Consider the following 16,142-nt stretch of genomic DNA (forward strand, 5'->3'; position numbering starts at 1 on the left):
TCTCACATGTTTAAAAGGCATATATAGTTTAGCACTTCATTACTTTGAAGTAAATCATGAACATTGATCCAAACAGTTTTAAGGGCTTTACAAAGAATTTCTAACTTATAAGTAATAGTCTTCAGTTTTTTTTTAGAGATTTATACTCTTTATACCATTAGGCCACATGTAGGCCTCCTGACAATAGTTACTATAACCCTTTTCATAACTCGGTATGAATGTCAACGCAAAGACACACCCCGTAGCGGCCAAATAGCTAAGCCTGAGTGAAAGAGTCAATGCGGACAGAGCCGCCTAAAGCAGAGGTGGCATACTGTTCATAATGTCAGTCAATCTGGTAGATTGTTTTTTGGATCACAACTAAATTGTTGCAAAACTTACGTTGAATATGCCCCATCGATAACCCATAAAGTAGCGCCAGTCATTGGTGAGAGTGAGAGACGAACCAAATGACGTGAATGTGTTACCATCCAGGCTGTAGCTGAATGAACCCGTTCGGCCAGTTCCGGGATTTATGTTGACAGTTCCTCGCAGGTATATCTTTCCCTTAGAAATTCCTCTACTAGCTGCGGTTGATCCAGTACTTTGTGTTGTCCAGTCAGTATTCATGTTTACTCCATTCGTCATTACTACCGAAAGGCTGCCTCCGTTGTTTACAACACCAATCCAAGCAGATTTATCACGGAATAGTGCGAGGCCAGCACGATCCCCCACAGCCATGTTGGTGGTGTCCATGATGATCGTTGCAGTCGAAGTTGGGCCGTGGATGCGGTGGGTCAAGGTATTGCGTGCTTGGTATAAGTCAGATGTGACAGTAGCAGTTGACAGTGTGAGACCATTGTTGACGGTAAACTTAGTTGTATCGGGATTATGGTTCCATTCCCAAGCTACACCCAATGTCGTCCCGCTGAAGGAATCCGTCCCGGTCATGGAACCCAAAGGATGGGCAGCCGCTGGCATCGGATAAGTCTTGCCCCATGCCCCGTTGCTGAGGGTGACGGTTGGGAACCCATCGGATCCCCAGGTCAGGGGGGCTAGAACCGGCACACGGCCTCCTGGGTATGCGTCAATGAACGCTGCGTAGTACCATTTTCCGTCGGGCGTGTCAACTAAACCACCCTGGTGTGGGTTACCAGCCCCTGATACTGGTGCCGCGAGCGAGTTAGCAAGGATCTTGATACTGTAAGACCCAAATGGACTGGAAGCTTTCAGAACGTATTCTTGGTTGGCAGGACGAGTCACAAAAATGTAGTATTGGGCGTCCTTCTTGTACATTCGGCTACCTTCAAGAGTGCCAATATTGCTCGGAGATGAGTAGATTTGCTGCGTTTTGACAATTCTTGTGGCATCCGAGGAGAGCTGGGCCACAGACAGCTGTGTATTTCCATAGGCAACATACAAGGTGTCATCGTCGTCAACTAGTAAGCCACAATCGTACAAACATGTATTCAATGTAGCAGTTAAAGACCAAGGTCCAGTAACGGATGAGGCACTGTATATATAGGTTTTCGAAAATTCAATGCAGCCAATCCAATACCATTTTCCGTTGCTTTTCCGATAGCGCATAGTAGAAGCCCAGATACCCTTGACGTAGGCTCTAGAAGATCCCGCCAAGTTGTAGTTAGAGGACCAGCTTAATGAAGGTACTGCGTGGCCTATGTATTCCCAGTTAACCAGGTCATATGACCGTAAGATTGGAGCACCCGGGCTGTAGTGCATTGTCGAAGAAGTGTAGTACCAGGCATCTCCTACACGGAAAACATCCAGGTCTGCTAAGTCCTCCCATATAATAGGGTTAGTGAATGTATCCGCGGCGACGACTGCGGAGTTACTGGTAATATTAACATCCGCGGTAGTGGTTTCTTCGTGTTGCGCTTGCGCAATAGATGCCAATCCTACGAGGATGGCGTAGAGGAAATTCTTTAACAGCATGATGATTGAAGCATATCAGAATCCAGAAGATTTTGGCACGGGAGCCAGCAGAGACATCAGCCTAGTATTATATCAGGGTGCCGGCTCAAGAGCCATACGTTGTGGCACCATACACATCCAACGAACGTGGACTTGGCGTTGCAACTTTACATTCCCCCACTAATAGTATATACATGATTCCCACGGAGGCCAGGGGACCGAAGTGGATCGTCCCTTTCTCGGCTCTTATGTGTTGAGCCGCACCAGTTTAGGCCTAGTGACGTCCGGGATTTAAATAACCGGAAGCGGCCTCATCCATGCCGGGACACTATATCTCCACCTATAGGATCCCTTCTGCTGGAGGATATCGGACGAGATGCGCAGCGGGACAAAGAATGAGCCCGACGTGATACTGATGAAGCCGATAATCAGAGCTACCGCAGCTGCGACGAAGATCTGCCCGCAAGGTGCATGAACCCATTGCTACGAAGATATAAATTCTAGCAGCCGGTGTTTTCCAATTACCCAAAATTCTAGACCTGGGGATCAGAAGTTGCTTCGCCGACTAGATAACGAAGTTGTTGTGGATCTTCCAGTGGCCGGAGAGAACCCACAAGATCATGCTGTCGACACCCTGGATGTACTCGTCAGACAAGAGCCTGGGGCATTGGCGCAGGCTATGCAAGGCTATGGGGAAAGTCGAACGGGTCCAATGTCCAATGTGGGAGTTAGTTCATACGCTGACCTACCAGTCAATTCATCACAAGGCCACCAATCCGTCGAAGAGGTACTGAATTATAATCGGCCGAGACCTAGCATATTTCGAGATCGTCGGAAGAACATTATTAGCCCCTAATGAGCCCACGGCTACATATCTCCCAGTCCCAGCCCAAACTTCGCAGTCCACCGGCTCTCTCGCAATGTTATCTTGGGGTCCTTTGTTGTCGGTATGGACCTCAAAGTGTATAGGATAGATAACTTGAGAGTAGTAGACGCAAGTGCACTTCCGATCATCAGCACTGCAAACCTCTAGGCAACCGTCTATCCTTTCGAGGACCGTGCGTCTGGTATCCTTAAAGCAGCCTAGGGAAATGAATGATGATGTTGTGTTAGGAACTGGAAATAAAACAACTGGGCATTTGTAGTTAAAAGAGTCTATATGCCTCCACATATCGCATTCTTGACTTCGCGCAGCAATAAGCGCCTTACACCGTGCTTTGGCTCAACCTATGCTCTATATGATGTAATTCTGTAGCACAGTTTCTTGGATGGGTCAGAAAGGGGCATCAATTGCTCCTGTCCTGGCTAAGACTTATATAATGCTTTAAGAGGAGTGTTAGAGCCCTTAAGAATTGGAAGATTCAGGAACCAATGATTATTATTAAGCTCTCTTGTATACCTTCGACCTACCTACCTACTGCAATAACCTATTATTCACTCTGGAATACACTCCCTTGTAAGGCATAGTATACTGATTCCGCCACTTCATAGCATCTGATTCTCATCATTCTATCCTCGACAACCCTGCATGTTGCCGACTGCATTGATCAAGCCTCATCTGCCTACTTTCCCCTGCGCGAGTCCGCTTTAACCTCCAACGACTCACGCTTTATCTGACTTATTCGTTGCTTCGTATTGGTTTGCAGGTATCGTTCCATTTCTTTCAATCCTTCTATAGCCTTCACGGTATTTTGAACACCAAAAGTTGGTTGGTCTCCGGACAGTGGAGCCTCTTGCCAGCCATAGAGCAATGTTGTGCATCCCGTGGAGCCCAGGCGACCTGAACTTACTTCATCGAGTGAGCACGAGCACTGCGTAGGCGTTGGTGTTGTGTCACCAGTGGTATTTTCGACTCGATCTTCTTCTTCTTCTACATCGTTTAAAGATGCAGTAGACGCAGAGGTAGACGACATTGGCATCTGTTCCCAGCAGCGACCAAGGTCCTCTCTATCGTCCTTGTAGCATAGCTGTTGTGCTAGGACTGGAACCAATGGTAGACCAATACCCACAGCAGTACTATCAGCATCTTGAAGTCCTCTAGAGTTAACGAGCCACCCATCGTAAGGTTCAGAGTAGCATGGCGACGGTTCCAGGAAATTTTCTAGCGAGTTTCGCTTATTGATCTGTACTCTGATTAGCCATGTCCACAACCAGTTGATCTCTTAGCGCAGACGTACACGCATACTCTCGTCATATTCGAGGCCGTCTCTGCCGACGGCATTATCTAGGAGGTGGTGCGGCGCATCAGTGAAGGCCATCGGAATCTAAGACTGGTCAAAATGGGGTTGTGTTGACCTGCATTACAATGTAGAATATAGATTTGAATATGCCCTGGAGTATTGGGGGTGTCTATGATTTCTAATTATGCAATTTGGCTCAAAAGCCCATTTGGCGTGATCTCATGACTCTATGACTGCTCCAAGCTGAGCTCAAGATTGGCTAATTGGGTCCTTGAACCTTCGGACGATTTGCCGTTGTATCGGAGTAGGTTCTAGACCAATGAGGCTGAACGTCGGAGACTGGGATATCCTATATCGCCACCGGTAGGCGGTTTTCATTGGTCAATAATGGATGACAATGCTATGACGGGAATGTCGTCACAGCAAGCCAAAGTCGACCTCTAGGGCCCACACACATGAAGTATCATCGTAACATCACATCTACCGATGTTCTGAGAATGAATTATCATGATTTCCATGCTATCTCATCGATAACAATCCTAATCTTGAAACCACTTATTCCTAAAGCTCAGGATTAGTACGTGTGACACATGTTCCGCCATTCTGGGGTTCATCTAAGCCGATTGACCCCTCCCAGGTTTTAGCGAATTGTTCTAAAGGACACCTAATAACCTACTACCCATGTCTATATTTGAAATCTTCGATGTGAATAATAGAGTCGTCCGAGAGAGTTCAGGAAGAGGGGTTTAATTGAAGTAAGGTCTTCCCCTTACCCGCGCAAAAGTGTTGTAAATCGCTAACTGCTCTATGTTTTCAGGCCTTCTATATTATTTGGCGTGGATATTGATTATTCTCCAACACTAGAATCCTTATTACAATTGTATCAATCTAGCGCCATGCTGAAACGCTGCCTTGACGAACAATGGCTGTTAGAAATCAGTATAGACAAAGGCTCTTTGGCTACTCTGGAAAGAAAAGTCGGTCGGACACATCGTTATTGTTCTTGTAATGTATTATCTGGCAGCTTATAAAGCATCGTCTGGCGAGCTCGCACTGCATTTCTCCTACAACCCAAAAATTACACGCAACAATTTCCGCTTTTCGCCCGGCACCACTGTTGATACCTGATTAACCCCGAATCACACTTCTTACTCGTGCCTTCTAGTTAGGTAATTAGACATGTGTCAGATCCGCAACCCTTGCCGATGCATTTCGCTCTGCAGCATCTCCATATCCCCATCCACATGCATAATGACATGTGAAACCGCAGCGCAGGTAAGCCAAAATGTGAGCAAAGCGGAGAGATTTGCGCTCTATGCAGATGAGCTTCTTTTCGAAATCTCGGGGAACCTCGACATGGGTGAATTCACTGAAGCTATGACCTGCTTCATGGAGCTTGCGAGCATGAAGGACAGGATCTCGTCTCTGGAGCGAGACACACGCGATATTCTAGTCAGTTTAGATGCGCCGTCCTGGAGAATTCTCGAGATAGACACGGAGATGTGTGAGAGGCTCCAGTATCTATTTGGCTGGCAGTTAGAGGATCTCCATACTCTACGTACATGTAGAGATCATCAAGTGCCGTGTGTTGACTAGGGGTACGAGAGTAGTGATGGGTCCCAGTGTTGAAGTATCATGTAGGTTGCAGAGATTGATTTATTGAACTGGACACAAACCGTGGTGGGTAGATAGACTTATGTAAGACCCAGGTAGTATAAGCAAGAATGCATTTGTATTATGGCACAGACGTTTGACCAGCGGCGTGATCAAGTCATTGTAGTTTCATTGGCTAAACTAAATAATCATATTTCCCAATGAAAAGACTTGTATCGTCGCATAATATCATCCCAGATACCTGTTATTTCCTTCTCTCTGCCATTCACTCCGCCACAAGTGGTCGCGGTGCTGTCATTTTTCAGGAATCCCTTAGAGATACTTAATACCCGTAATAAGTGAGAGGTTCAGACCCTCTCACCTAGGTCCATCATAGTTTCTAGTGTAAGCTGAGTTTAAGGCTTACACAACCGCGGCAGGCCTCCCTTCAAAGGTAGACCGTAGTGGTGCCACCAAAGGACCCAAATACAAAATATTCTAACCCAGCTGTAATATGTATAGGCTCGACTACGCAGGGATAAACCATAGACATCGCCTAGCATGCCAAACACTGGCCAGAAGACCAATCATCCTGTCTTATCCTCCCTCTTCAAGTCGTCGTTATGATACCCTTGACTCAGTTTGGAAGCGGGTGTAAAAAGTGTTAGAAGCTCGGAGGCTGCACTGACTAGACACGATATCTGCGAAATCAGTATGCGAATGCTCCGTCCGTATATAGACAGCTCGCCCTAAATCATTTGATCTCCATATATTGGACTCTTTTAAACGAACCTGTTCTCGCGCGGAACATTCGACATCTTTACCTAGTTGCAGCGTGATAACTATCGAATCCATCTGCATTGGCCTTTAGTATCCGCGGCAATGTGCCGCTGTATCCCAACCTCTCCAACCTGGAGCTCTTAGGACATCAGGTGAGAGGTTCCACGGACCTTTCTATCACCTTCGAAACACTTCCACACACGATATATGACACCGTTAGCCGTATCCCGGTGCCCGTTCCGCAAGCTACCCCGCTAGCATCAGCAAGAAGAAGCCCCCTCGATCGGTCCACGAATAGGGATGGCAGAGATTTTGATACGGTGTTGCTTGGAAACATGTAGCAGTGCATTAGCCCTGCCTGAATATTCTCACCAGGCCTCACCTCTCATGTTTTGTTTTGATAATAGAACGGTTCCTAAGCTTCGCACCAGGACCAGGCTCGCACGTCTGCAGAGTTCTTTCTTGTATAGACCGAGAGACTAATCATGGATGGTGCTTCGCCCGACCTCGCGTGGGTATCAATGGCGTCTTCAGCGGTATTATACCTACGTGCTTGCTTCCCGCGTGGTCATTAGCGGCATCGAAGTGGAATGTTTTGCATGTCGTGGAGAAAAGAAAAGGCCCGGCCCTTGGCGCCGGGACAAGGGAATACCATAACTATCAAGCAGGCTAAAAGCCAACAAAGGCGACGGGATGTAACAGATATGAGTTGACTGTTCCCGTAGCTCCGTCTGTCAAGAATCAGCTACGTACGTCTTGGTCCCACGATGTTGTTACTTGCTGCACGACCAGGGTTCGGTTGGGGCGGCTGAGTGAGAAGTCGACCACTGATGGCATAACACGTCGGCGTGGTTTGGGCTCTTTGATGCTGCGGCGTGGTCCGAGCCATTGCAGGACGGTCCGAGGCTCTTCCAGGTTGTTTCCAGCTTGCTACCTGAATAGGCAGGCTGGAAGCGAGGGCGAGCCGTTCAATTGGCCGGTTGGAGATGGATACAGTGTCCACTACCGTGCATGAAAATAGGCCGACGAGTTTCAAAAATCTCCAACGTTTCGCGCACACTGTGTTGTGTGTGTCTTCCAAGTACATAGTAATTCGTTTGTTGAAGTCCTTGGGAATACCTGGAAATTGTGTAGAACACGAGTACACCACACGTAACGATGTAGGGAATATGCCTGAACTACACCATAAGATGGGATCGTCTCACTCTCGCTCACCCACTCTCTCTCTTTGCCTCTCTCGCAAGTGCCTGTTTTCACTTTTGAATCTTTACTCGGGGTTATCTTGGGATACCTACTCTTACATCTAAAGAAAGTCGCATAATGAACAAGCATTCTTCGAATGCTCTGGAGAAAAGCATACTACATGTATTATCTACAGAACACCATGTCGATGCATTAAACCCCAATCTTGATTTAATGTGGAATGGGTGCATCCGCGGCTTTGGGGGCATCCCGCCTTTGGAAACCCCCTCTCACCCCCAGACGGGAGCTGAGTCGATCAAACAGGCACAGACTGGTCGAACAGCCGCCTTCGGTGTGCCCAGGGGCGACTAAACAGGCCCAATCTCTACTTCGTAAATAACAACCAGTTGGATTGGATATGGGAGTATCAGACTCCAGCACACGTTGCATGCATGTTCGTTCAGACGATCGCCATCTCTGTGGCCTAACTGGCGCGACTAACGAGGCCTACTTGGTCTTGTCCAAACACCCATCTCAAGACATGGCGAGGCGATGGACTAGGCAGCTGCTGAAGGTGAAAGGTAGACACGTGCTAAGTTCGTATCTATGTGGCATTCGAGGCGATCTGACAAAAAACTGTCACCCCCATAATAATTATACCACCTATGAAGTGTGACAGTTTTTTATCAGACCGCCTCGGCATTGAAGCTGCATGGTTACGGCATGATCGGGAATGGAGAGGCAAGGCAAGAGGCTTGGAAAAGCTGACAAGCTGGAATGGATGGCGCACGGCCGGAGCGTGGCTTACAGTAGTGGCTGATGAACGTTTCTTGCTTGAAACGGCGAGGCATGCATGTACGGACGAATCCGAGGGCGAGCCACCGATAAGCGATAGATGTATGTCAAACTAGGCTCCAACGTTCACTGCTGCAAGGCAAATCTACAGAACGCACAGAGGGAGGGTATGTGTAAAAAGTATGGTAGTGGTATGGCTGTCTACGTAGTATGTGGAAATACTCGGTCTGTATGAAGCCAGAAGCGATGATTGTCCGTGTAAGATGATTGGTCGACAGTGGTCAGCGGGGAGTGGAGATCAATTAAAATTTTACGCGTTAGCGAGACGCGAACGTGTCGCGCTTACGACGCGTCTATGTAAAAAGCCGCTTTGAACGTCGTCACTCACCCTCCTCCCCGCGACCCCCTCTCGTTCGCTCAGCCGACCGTTCCGCCCTCTAGACTCTGGTGGCTTTCCTCTCGAGTATCACCAATGCATCCATAGAACGATAACTGGAGAGAGAGAGCGTGTCACAACTACGGTAATGGCACGCCTGACTTGTATTATTTCTATATAACTTGCGCGGCTTCATTGGCTGTGATGATTACGTATATGACTTTTCTAAGCATGTTGGCACACACACGCATACTAGAAAAATCCATGAAAACTGCGTGAGATTAGAATAGAAGACTGTTTAGAGTGTACTGCGTATAGGTAGGCAATAAATCCAATACGTTTAGATTAGTAAGGGGGATCGATGACGTATCCGAACAGTCGCGAAGAATGCTTGGGACGGGAGATAGTACCAAGTCTCACAGCACTCTTCAGACCCGCCTGGAAATTGTTCAAGTTCCCTATGGCAATACCTAAGTCAGTCTGGTCAGACTCAGTCAAGAAGACAGAAGGCCAGGGCTGTTAGGGGAAATGATAGGTGACAAGTAACGAAACACATCTTCATCGGGGGGATTTCCTGATACGATGATGAAATGCAGAGCAGATCATTGTATGTACATCGAGATCTGGACAACCCCTAGTGTAGAAGCCCACTCCTCCCTCACACAATCAATCCTTCTGCCCTCCTCTCTGCCTCCTCCCTCTCTAACAAAGACTGTCTTATGATGCCATAGGTAGCGGGAGGGATGGGGACGAAAGAGGGATGGTTGAAAAAAATAGATTGGTTACCTGGTCATCGGCCAGATCGAGAGTGAGAAAGATAGAGAGAGAGAGAAAGTCATCGAGAGAAAAACAATCCACACACAGATGTGGGTAGCTAGCTAGTATGATTCTGACGTTTACATGTAAAGGCTGCCCAGATATTACCCAGACTCCTGCATCTACACCTACACATGAGTAAGTAGGAAATGCGTCTGCTGAGGATGCGCAGTTGGTAGTACATGCATACATGCATACACATATACATACCTACATACATACGCATATACGTAAACACCTATCAACGTATACCCGCAGTGCCTAGGTAGGGTGATGTTGGTCGAGGTTGGTCTATCAATCAGCAATGGTGTACAGCAATGGTGTACGAAAGTGAAGGGCGGCCCTGCTGATCCTCCTCTTCTTTTCTCGCGCGAGAGGGATGCCATCACATGGCGGCTCTCGAGGTTTCACTACCTATGCTGGCTGGCATATGTTCTGGTTTAGATTACGAGATTGCGACCTATTACCTATAGGTTCCTAACTAGACACGTCGCAAGTTGTCGAGGTAAAGAGGTCTCTGCCTCCAGAACTGCCGCCTTATTGCGCCCTTCTCGATCCCTTTCCTATCTAGATTTGGGTCACCAGGGAAAGGCGGCGTCAGGCGCGGCAAACCCGCCGAGGTGAAGGCTGCCCTGGTCTGGGCTAGCTAAGGGAGGAACCGGTAGTATTGGAATGAAAAGAGCAAACTAAGCTGACCATACTGCGTCAACTTGCGGCACTGATGGGTCATGGGGGCCATGAGGATGAGGGGGCCCAGAAGGTGATTAAGTGGTTGCAGCTTTCTCACTTCTCTCTCCCAGACTCTGAGGTCCTCTCTTCTAGGTACCTACTCTTATGTACCTAGGAAGTAGGCACCTTACTTAGTAGGCAGGCAATGTACAGGCGTCTTACTACGCTACAGATGACTGCTAGAGAAGCTACAGTGGGCTGTAAAAGGCGCTACAGTAACTACCTACATATGTACTTAGGTACTTGCTGCACACACCCCTGCCCCTGTCAGAGCAATACCCGCCGGTATTATAGTGCAGGTACCTGAGCATAACATGCTGAGGTGGTGTCTGAGCTTTTGCGACCTGTTGCTGATTGGCTCTACACCTGAGGTACCTACCGTACCAGAACCGTACCAGAACCGTACCTCTGCGCCATTCTCTTCCCCGTCGATCATGTGGCTCCGCTTTCTCGACAGGGAGTACCTAGGTACTTACAGTAGGTACCTACGTGAATGGTACCTAGCAGCGTACATACTTGGCGGTGGTGGTGGTGATGGTAGTGGTGTGGTAGGTACTTATAAGGCTTCAAGTGCACTGTACTCTACCTAGATTCTCTCAACTAGAAAAGGTACTTCTGTAGCTGCTCTAAGTACGAAGTAAGTATGCCAGGTACACGCAGTAAATAGGTGCCGTCCTCGTCAAGGCCTGTAGGTACAGTACCCTCCATCTGTACAGTAGATACATATATAGTAGTTGGGCACACTGCAATCCACTACCCTAGACCTAGTCCCTAGGTAGGTACTGTATACAAAGTATGTAACTGCTGTAGTGCTGGCTTTAGTGGGAAGCTCTAGTGCACACCCCACCCAAGGTATAGCCAGCAGTGCTCCCGCCCGTCGTCTTATTAGTGTACTTGATTCCTTCCTGCCCCGTCGCCTTTCCCTGGTCGCAACTCTTCTCAGTCTTCCCACCCACACCCTCTCACCCCGACCGCTTCTTGCCTCCCATCGTCGACGACGAGAACAAGCACTCGCCTCCGATTCAAATCTGCACAATACAACTGCAACCGACCTCTGTCCTCTCTTCGCCGCCGCTGCATGCTTCTGATCCCTGGAATTGCTCACTGCTGTCTATTGTGACCCGTGCTCGCGCATCGCCGCCAACACCGCTTGCCATAGACGCATTCCTGCGACAGTTTGCGCACTCGGTCGCATAAAGGGCGTCCCATCTGGCCTGCCCGTCCCTCATCCGCAAGGCATTCTTCCTCGATACACGATCTAGTGTGCCATATATAGATATATCATACCACCACACAGCGAGCGCATAGCGCACACGGCGCGCGCAAACTAGGACACCAAAAGAAGCCAGCTTCACCTCATCTCATCGCATCCCAGACAAACCATCATATCGTCTCAGCATGTTGATGCCTTCAGCGCTTTCGTCATGCGATCTATCGCGCCCACCCGTCACTCGCCTACAATCTTCGCTCTTCGCCTCGCCGCCCGCGAGTCCTCCAACCACCCCTCATACCACATTCGGCACCATTGTCCACTCGTGTCGCGCGCTTCAGTCAATGTTGAGAACACCACCACCCATGTCTGCGCAACCCCTTGAGCAACCACCATCCACCTTACCCACACCGCCCATGGGCCACGCGCCTTTCCCTCCTATCAAAATGCGCCTGCGACCACGCCCACAGAACGCAAATGGTAACGGGAACAACAACGGGAACGGCAACGCGAACGGCAACGCGAACGGCAACGCGAACGGCAACGCGAACGGCAACGCGAACGGCAACGCGAACGGCAACGCGAACGGCAACGCGAACCGAGACCAGCGCTTAAAGATCCGCAAGCGAACCCCGGCACCACCTCGCGGCCCCAACAAGCGACGTCGCGCAGTTGATGATGACATGGGCCGCGATGATGACATTGATAGCGATCTGGACATCAGCAACACCGACGTCGAGGAGCTAGGAGATGCACAACACACCACACCCACGCCTACAACACCGAAGCGGGCGCGTATCGCTCCCGCCGACATGCCACGGGGGCTTGAACGCTCAGACTTTCATGAATTGCACGAGCCTACGGAAGAGGAGACCAGGAAAGAAGGCACAGAGGTGGAAGAAGAGGAAGATGGCGAGAGATGGAGTCTCGAGGACGACCGCGTTCTTGTTGAATTGATTTTCGAGAAGCTCAAGCTCTCCAAATCAGAGTGGCAGGAGTGTGCGCGGCGTGTCGGCAAGAGCGAGAACGGGGTAGAGAGGAGGTGGAGGACTCTCACCAGGAACGGGGATATCGGCGTGAGGTCGAGAACCCGGCGAGGCAAGGTCCATGGTACCTGGGGGTGATGCCCAGGGATTCTGAGTGACTACAACCTTGAAGCAAATAAGTGTGTTTATCTCTGCTCTTTCATTCTATTTTTCGGCCCAGAGCGCTATTTTTTTGAGAGTTCTATTTGAGAGCGCTCTGGTGGTATACTGTTTGGAGTTTCGGTCTGGCGTTTGAAGATTTGGATACGGAGATGGATATGATACCGTGCCTATGGGCATTTGCTTTTACCTACCTTAGTTACAATTCAATTGAGTGAGTGAATAGATAACTATCACACATCACATGAATTTCAGTCTCATGGTTTACTGTGAATTATGATAGTCAACTTTCCATAACGCGATCTCCCAAGGCAGTGAGTTCACTCTACAGCGTTTCTGTGATTGTAAGTCATCGCATAACGCAGGAAGGGATCAATACATGTTCAACAACAGACAGGAACCATCCACGTCCCCAGCTCAGTGAGCGAGCCGGAGATCGCAAGCTAGAGCGGTCCCAAGACAAAGAGTTCTCCAAGACAACGATATTTGTCTACACTACCTACCTACCTACCTAGTGATAACGGGAAACCCTAGCCAAGACAAGTTGTCTACGCTACACCGAAAGAGGGCGTCGCTCTACGCTGTCCACGAAACTATCCATCCCCGGGAATACGAAGCCAGAACTTGGGGGGGATGGTGTAGACTACTACCAGGCGCGCTACCCTACTTGGAGCGAGTTCAAGGGATCAAGGGGACCTGCTTATCCTGATGCAGTCAGGCTCAGGGTCCTCTAAGCGCGGGATTTTCCTACTTGCCTACTTACGTGTACAGCCAGCACACCTAGTTAAATCCACTATATGCACATGTAGCTAGCTCACCGACTTATCGTCGACAATTCTATCTTTTGCATCTACTTCTTTGCTATCTGCTACCTATTCCATGTGTAAGTGCGCTACCTACACCACGTCTCAAACACTCCTAGATAGATAGATTGATAATCGCAAGGAAGGCAGTGAGGAGGAAGAGGGAGGCTGGAAATTGTCTTGGAATTTCACTCAGGCCGGGGATCACGGGACACCCGACTAGCGGCCTGCACATCATCTCGCAGGGCCCTACTTCGGTATATAGATCTTAAACGGGTTCCAGAAATGGTGCCAAACTGAGATGCCTGATAAAACTAATTCTACCTTACGAACCTGTCTCAAAACTTGCCCTTTTGCTTGTTCTTCTTTCTTCCTGTATATGTCCGTATGGCTGAGATACAGACAGACACTGGTGGGCATACATACTACTTTAGATACTTCCAAGATAATGAATGAAATTTTGAGCGAGAGCAAGAGTGCGCCAGAGTGCAATCTAGGTAGGTATTCGAACACTCAGCCGGATCCCAGCCTTCATAGCTGTTAACTATACCTACACCACCAATACGCTGGGTAATGCTTATCTTCCAGTTCAAGACAGCGCATATGTATAGCATTAAGTGTAAGAACCTGAAGAGGCTTTGCTTGCACCTCTAGGCTATGGAGAGACAGTCTCACCCGGGCGACCGGGTGAACAAGGTCAAGCCAGACAAAGAGCGACCGTCAGACTTACCATCCGACTACCTAACCTGTGTGGGATTCTCTGATCGACACTGTACGGGACACGAAGGATCCATGCGGCACTGTGCGGCTCGGAAGATGCCGATTGGCGGAACAGTCAGCACACAACGCAACTCTTGGTCTGTTATTGCTTCTGATATCGCCACTTCTGACCATGTATGTACTGCATACCTATATGTGAATAGGTAGTCATGTAAACAATCTTTCAGTAAGTAGTCAAGTAGGTAGGTAGTCATGCCTCATACATATACCTACCTATGATACCGGACATACCTACCAAGTACAGAGATGGGACGTATCACTTGGAATTTCCTAGGCAGAAACCCATACCAATGCCGAATAGCCGACAAGGAAATATGACAGATACGATGAAGACTGATCGATCGACGGGGACTGTTCCGTCATCGAGCTGACGGCAGCTACCTATTTCAAAAATGATATCTCGACACCACCTTTCCCAGCCTCCTGAATACAATGTAAACACACGCCACAGACAGAGCTGACGATGTTTGTTGATCGTGGCAACATAGCCGAGCGCACGGCCTCTGCATACCAGCGGATCAAGGCATACTTTTCGAAACATAAATCAGGCTATGATGCTGGCTGACGTGCGCAATGCCACGACGTTGGCAGTTAGTTTTGTTTACAGGTGCATGCTGCTGCTAACGGGGAAGTTCTGTGCGTCCTCGTGTCGTATGCATCCACATAGAAGGGGTATACCTAAGGAAGTATGTATGCAGCAGGATGTATGTGTCCGGTGTTTGAAGTAACATAACTGCACAATATATCGCTCTCCGAGGGGTTTCTCTTGACTATGGCGCAGAAATAGCCGGACAAATAACAGAGGCGTGGCAGTGGACGAGTGGATGTCTCGCATACTGTCTTCTGTTCTACAGTAGATATGTTCTTGCTGTGATGGAAACAAACTATGATCAGTGAGGTGAAGTCTGCTATAATCTTACGGAGAGTATGCTCCTAGACAGAGGCCCGTCACCACTATCATGCTCACTGGTCAATGTCCATTCAGCTGACTTCGGCATTCTCGAGGTATTAGTCATGGCCTCACAAAGAATCGAAACATCCGGACGTGCAAGCTGCGTCTGTTCTCAGCTTTCAAAGTCTGATATCGATCTGAGATCCATGCGGCTTTCTCGTTCAAACCTAGTAATATACTAATGAAGGATATATAGAAGCAGGTCTCTTCAACTCCCCTCGTTACTCTTTCCGAACCCATCAAGTCCTTACGAACCCCATCCGCCTGAACAACTTCCATACCCCTCAGACTAGGTAGTAGGACGCCACGATTAAGTGTTTAAAGCACAGCAGTTTTACCATCTCCTCTAGTCCAACAATCATTCGACCACCAAAGCTGAATTTTGACATACCACCTGACTATCTTCCTATGACTACTGAGCCAGCTAGCCATATACATAGGCTACGTTCCGGCATAGTGGCCGCGATATCACAGTATCAGAGCCTAGCAAATGCCTGCCCCAATCAACAGTCTAAGAGTCACTCCAAAATTCCGGTATCATACACTGTCATTGCGCAATGAAGCTCATCATCCCCCCTTGCTCTATGTGTGTCGAGGTATTCGGAGGCAAACCGCTAACGTTGATAACTATGTCGTGCCTACAATTTCGGGCCAGGAGGATGGCGTTATAAATGATTTGCCATGCCAGATTATGAAAAGACCGTGATCTCTCCAGAGAATACAGGTGTACACAAACGGGTGCATCAAAGTTCTTAAGACAGAGCTCGGCATATGTTTCCCAGAGTGATCAGGGAGTGGCATGCCAGTCTGGCTACTCATGCCATGGCCCTCGTGAATAAAAAATGACGCAGTAGCAGGATGATTCAGCCCATTGGCATCTACACTTCAAG

General features: G+C 48.6%; 4 protein-coding genes across 4 annotated transcripts; 2 read left to right on the top strand and 2 right to left on the bottom strand.

Moving 5' to 3' along the window:
* Positions 1 to 16: 16 nt before the first annotated feature.
* Positions 17 to 2,048, bottom strand: F5B22DRAFT_622153 (glycoside hydrolase family 43 protein). The gene is made up of 2 exons (XM_047975931.1): positions 382 to 2,048; positions 17 to 313 (listed from the first exon to the last, which is right to left on the bottom strand). The coding sequence occupies exons 1-2, from the start codon at positions 1,930 to 1,932 to the stop codon at positions 257 to 259; spliced, it is 1,608 nt and encodes a 535-aa protein (XP_047827050.1). The 5' UTR covers positions 1,933 to 2,048; the 3' UTR covers positions 17 to 256.
* A 1,262-nt stretch (positions 2,049 to 3,310) lies between these two features.
* F5B22DRAFT_659869 (uncharacterized protein) lies at positions 3,311 to 4,169 on the bottom strand (the record flags this gene model as incomplete). The annotated part of the gene is made up of 2 exons (XM_047980237.1): positions 3,311 to 4,034; positions 4,089 to 4,169. 2 exons carry the CDS (start codon positions 4,167 to 4,169, stop codon positions 3,474 to 3,476), a joined length of 642 nt encoding a protein of 213 aa, XP_047827051.1. The 3' UTR covers positions 3,311 to 3,473.
* A 1,281-nt stretch (positions 4,170 to 5,450) lies between these two features.
* F5B22DRAFT_622156 (uncharacterized protein) lies at positions 5,451 to 5,726 on the top strand. Its single transcript, XM_047975932.1, has one exon. It carries the CDS (start codon positions 5,469 to 5,471, stop codon positions 5,685 to 5,687), a length of 219 nt encoding a protein of 72 aa, XP_047827052.1. The 5' UTR covers positions 5,451 to 5,468; the 3' UTR covers positions 5,688 to 5,726.
* Positions 5,727 to 11,605: 5,879 nt separating this feature from the next.
* Positions 11,606 to 13,002, top strand: F5B22DRAFT_431761 (uncharacterized protein). Its single transcript, XM_047971758.1, has one exon. The coding sequence runs from the start codon at positions 11,761 to 11,763 to the stop codon at positions 12,694 to 12,696; it is 936 nt and encodes a 311-aa protein (XP_047827053.1). The 5' UTR covers positions 11,606 to 11,760; the 3' UTR covers positions 12,697 to 13,002.
* The last annotated feature ends 3,140 nt before the right edge of the window (positions 13,003 to 16,142 follow it).

Source organism: Xylaria bambusicola, assembly GCF_022495145.1.
Source record: "Xylaria bambusicola strain CBS 139988 unplaced genomic scaffold F5B22scaffold_52, whole genome shotgun sequence".
NCBI classification, from domain to species: domain Eukaryota; kingdom Fungi; phylum Ascomycota; class Sordariomycetes; order Xylariales; family Xylariaceae; genus Xylaria; species Xylaria bambusicola.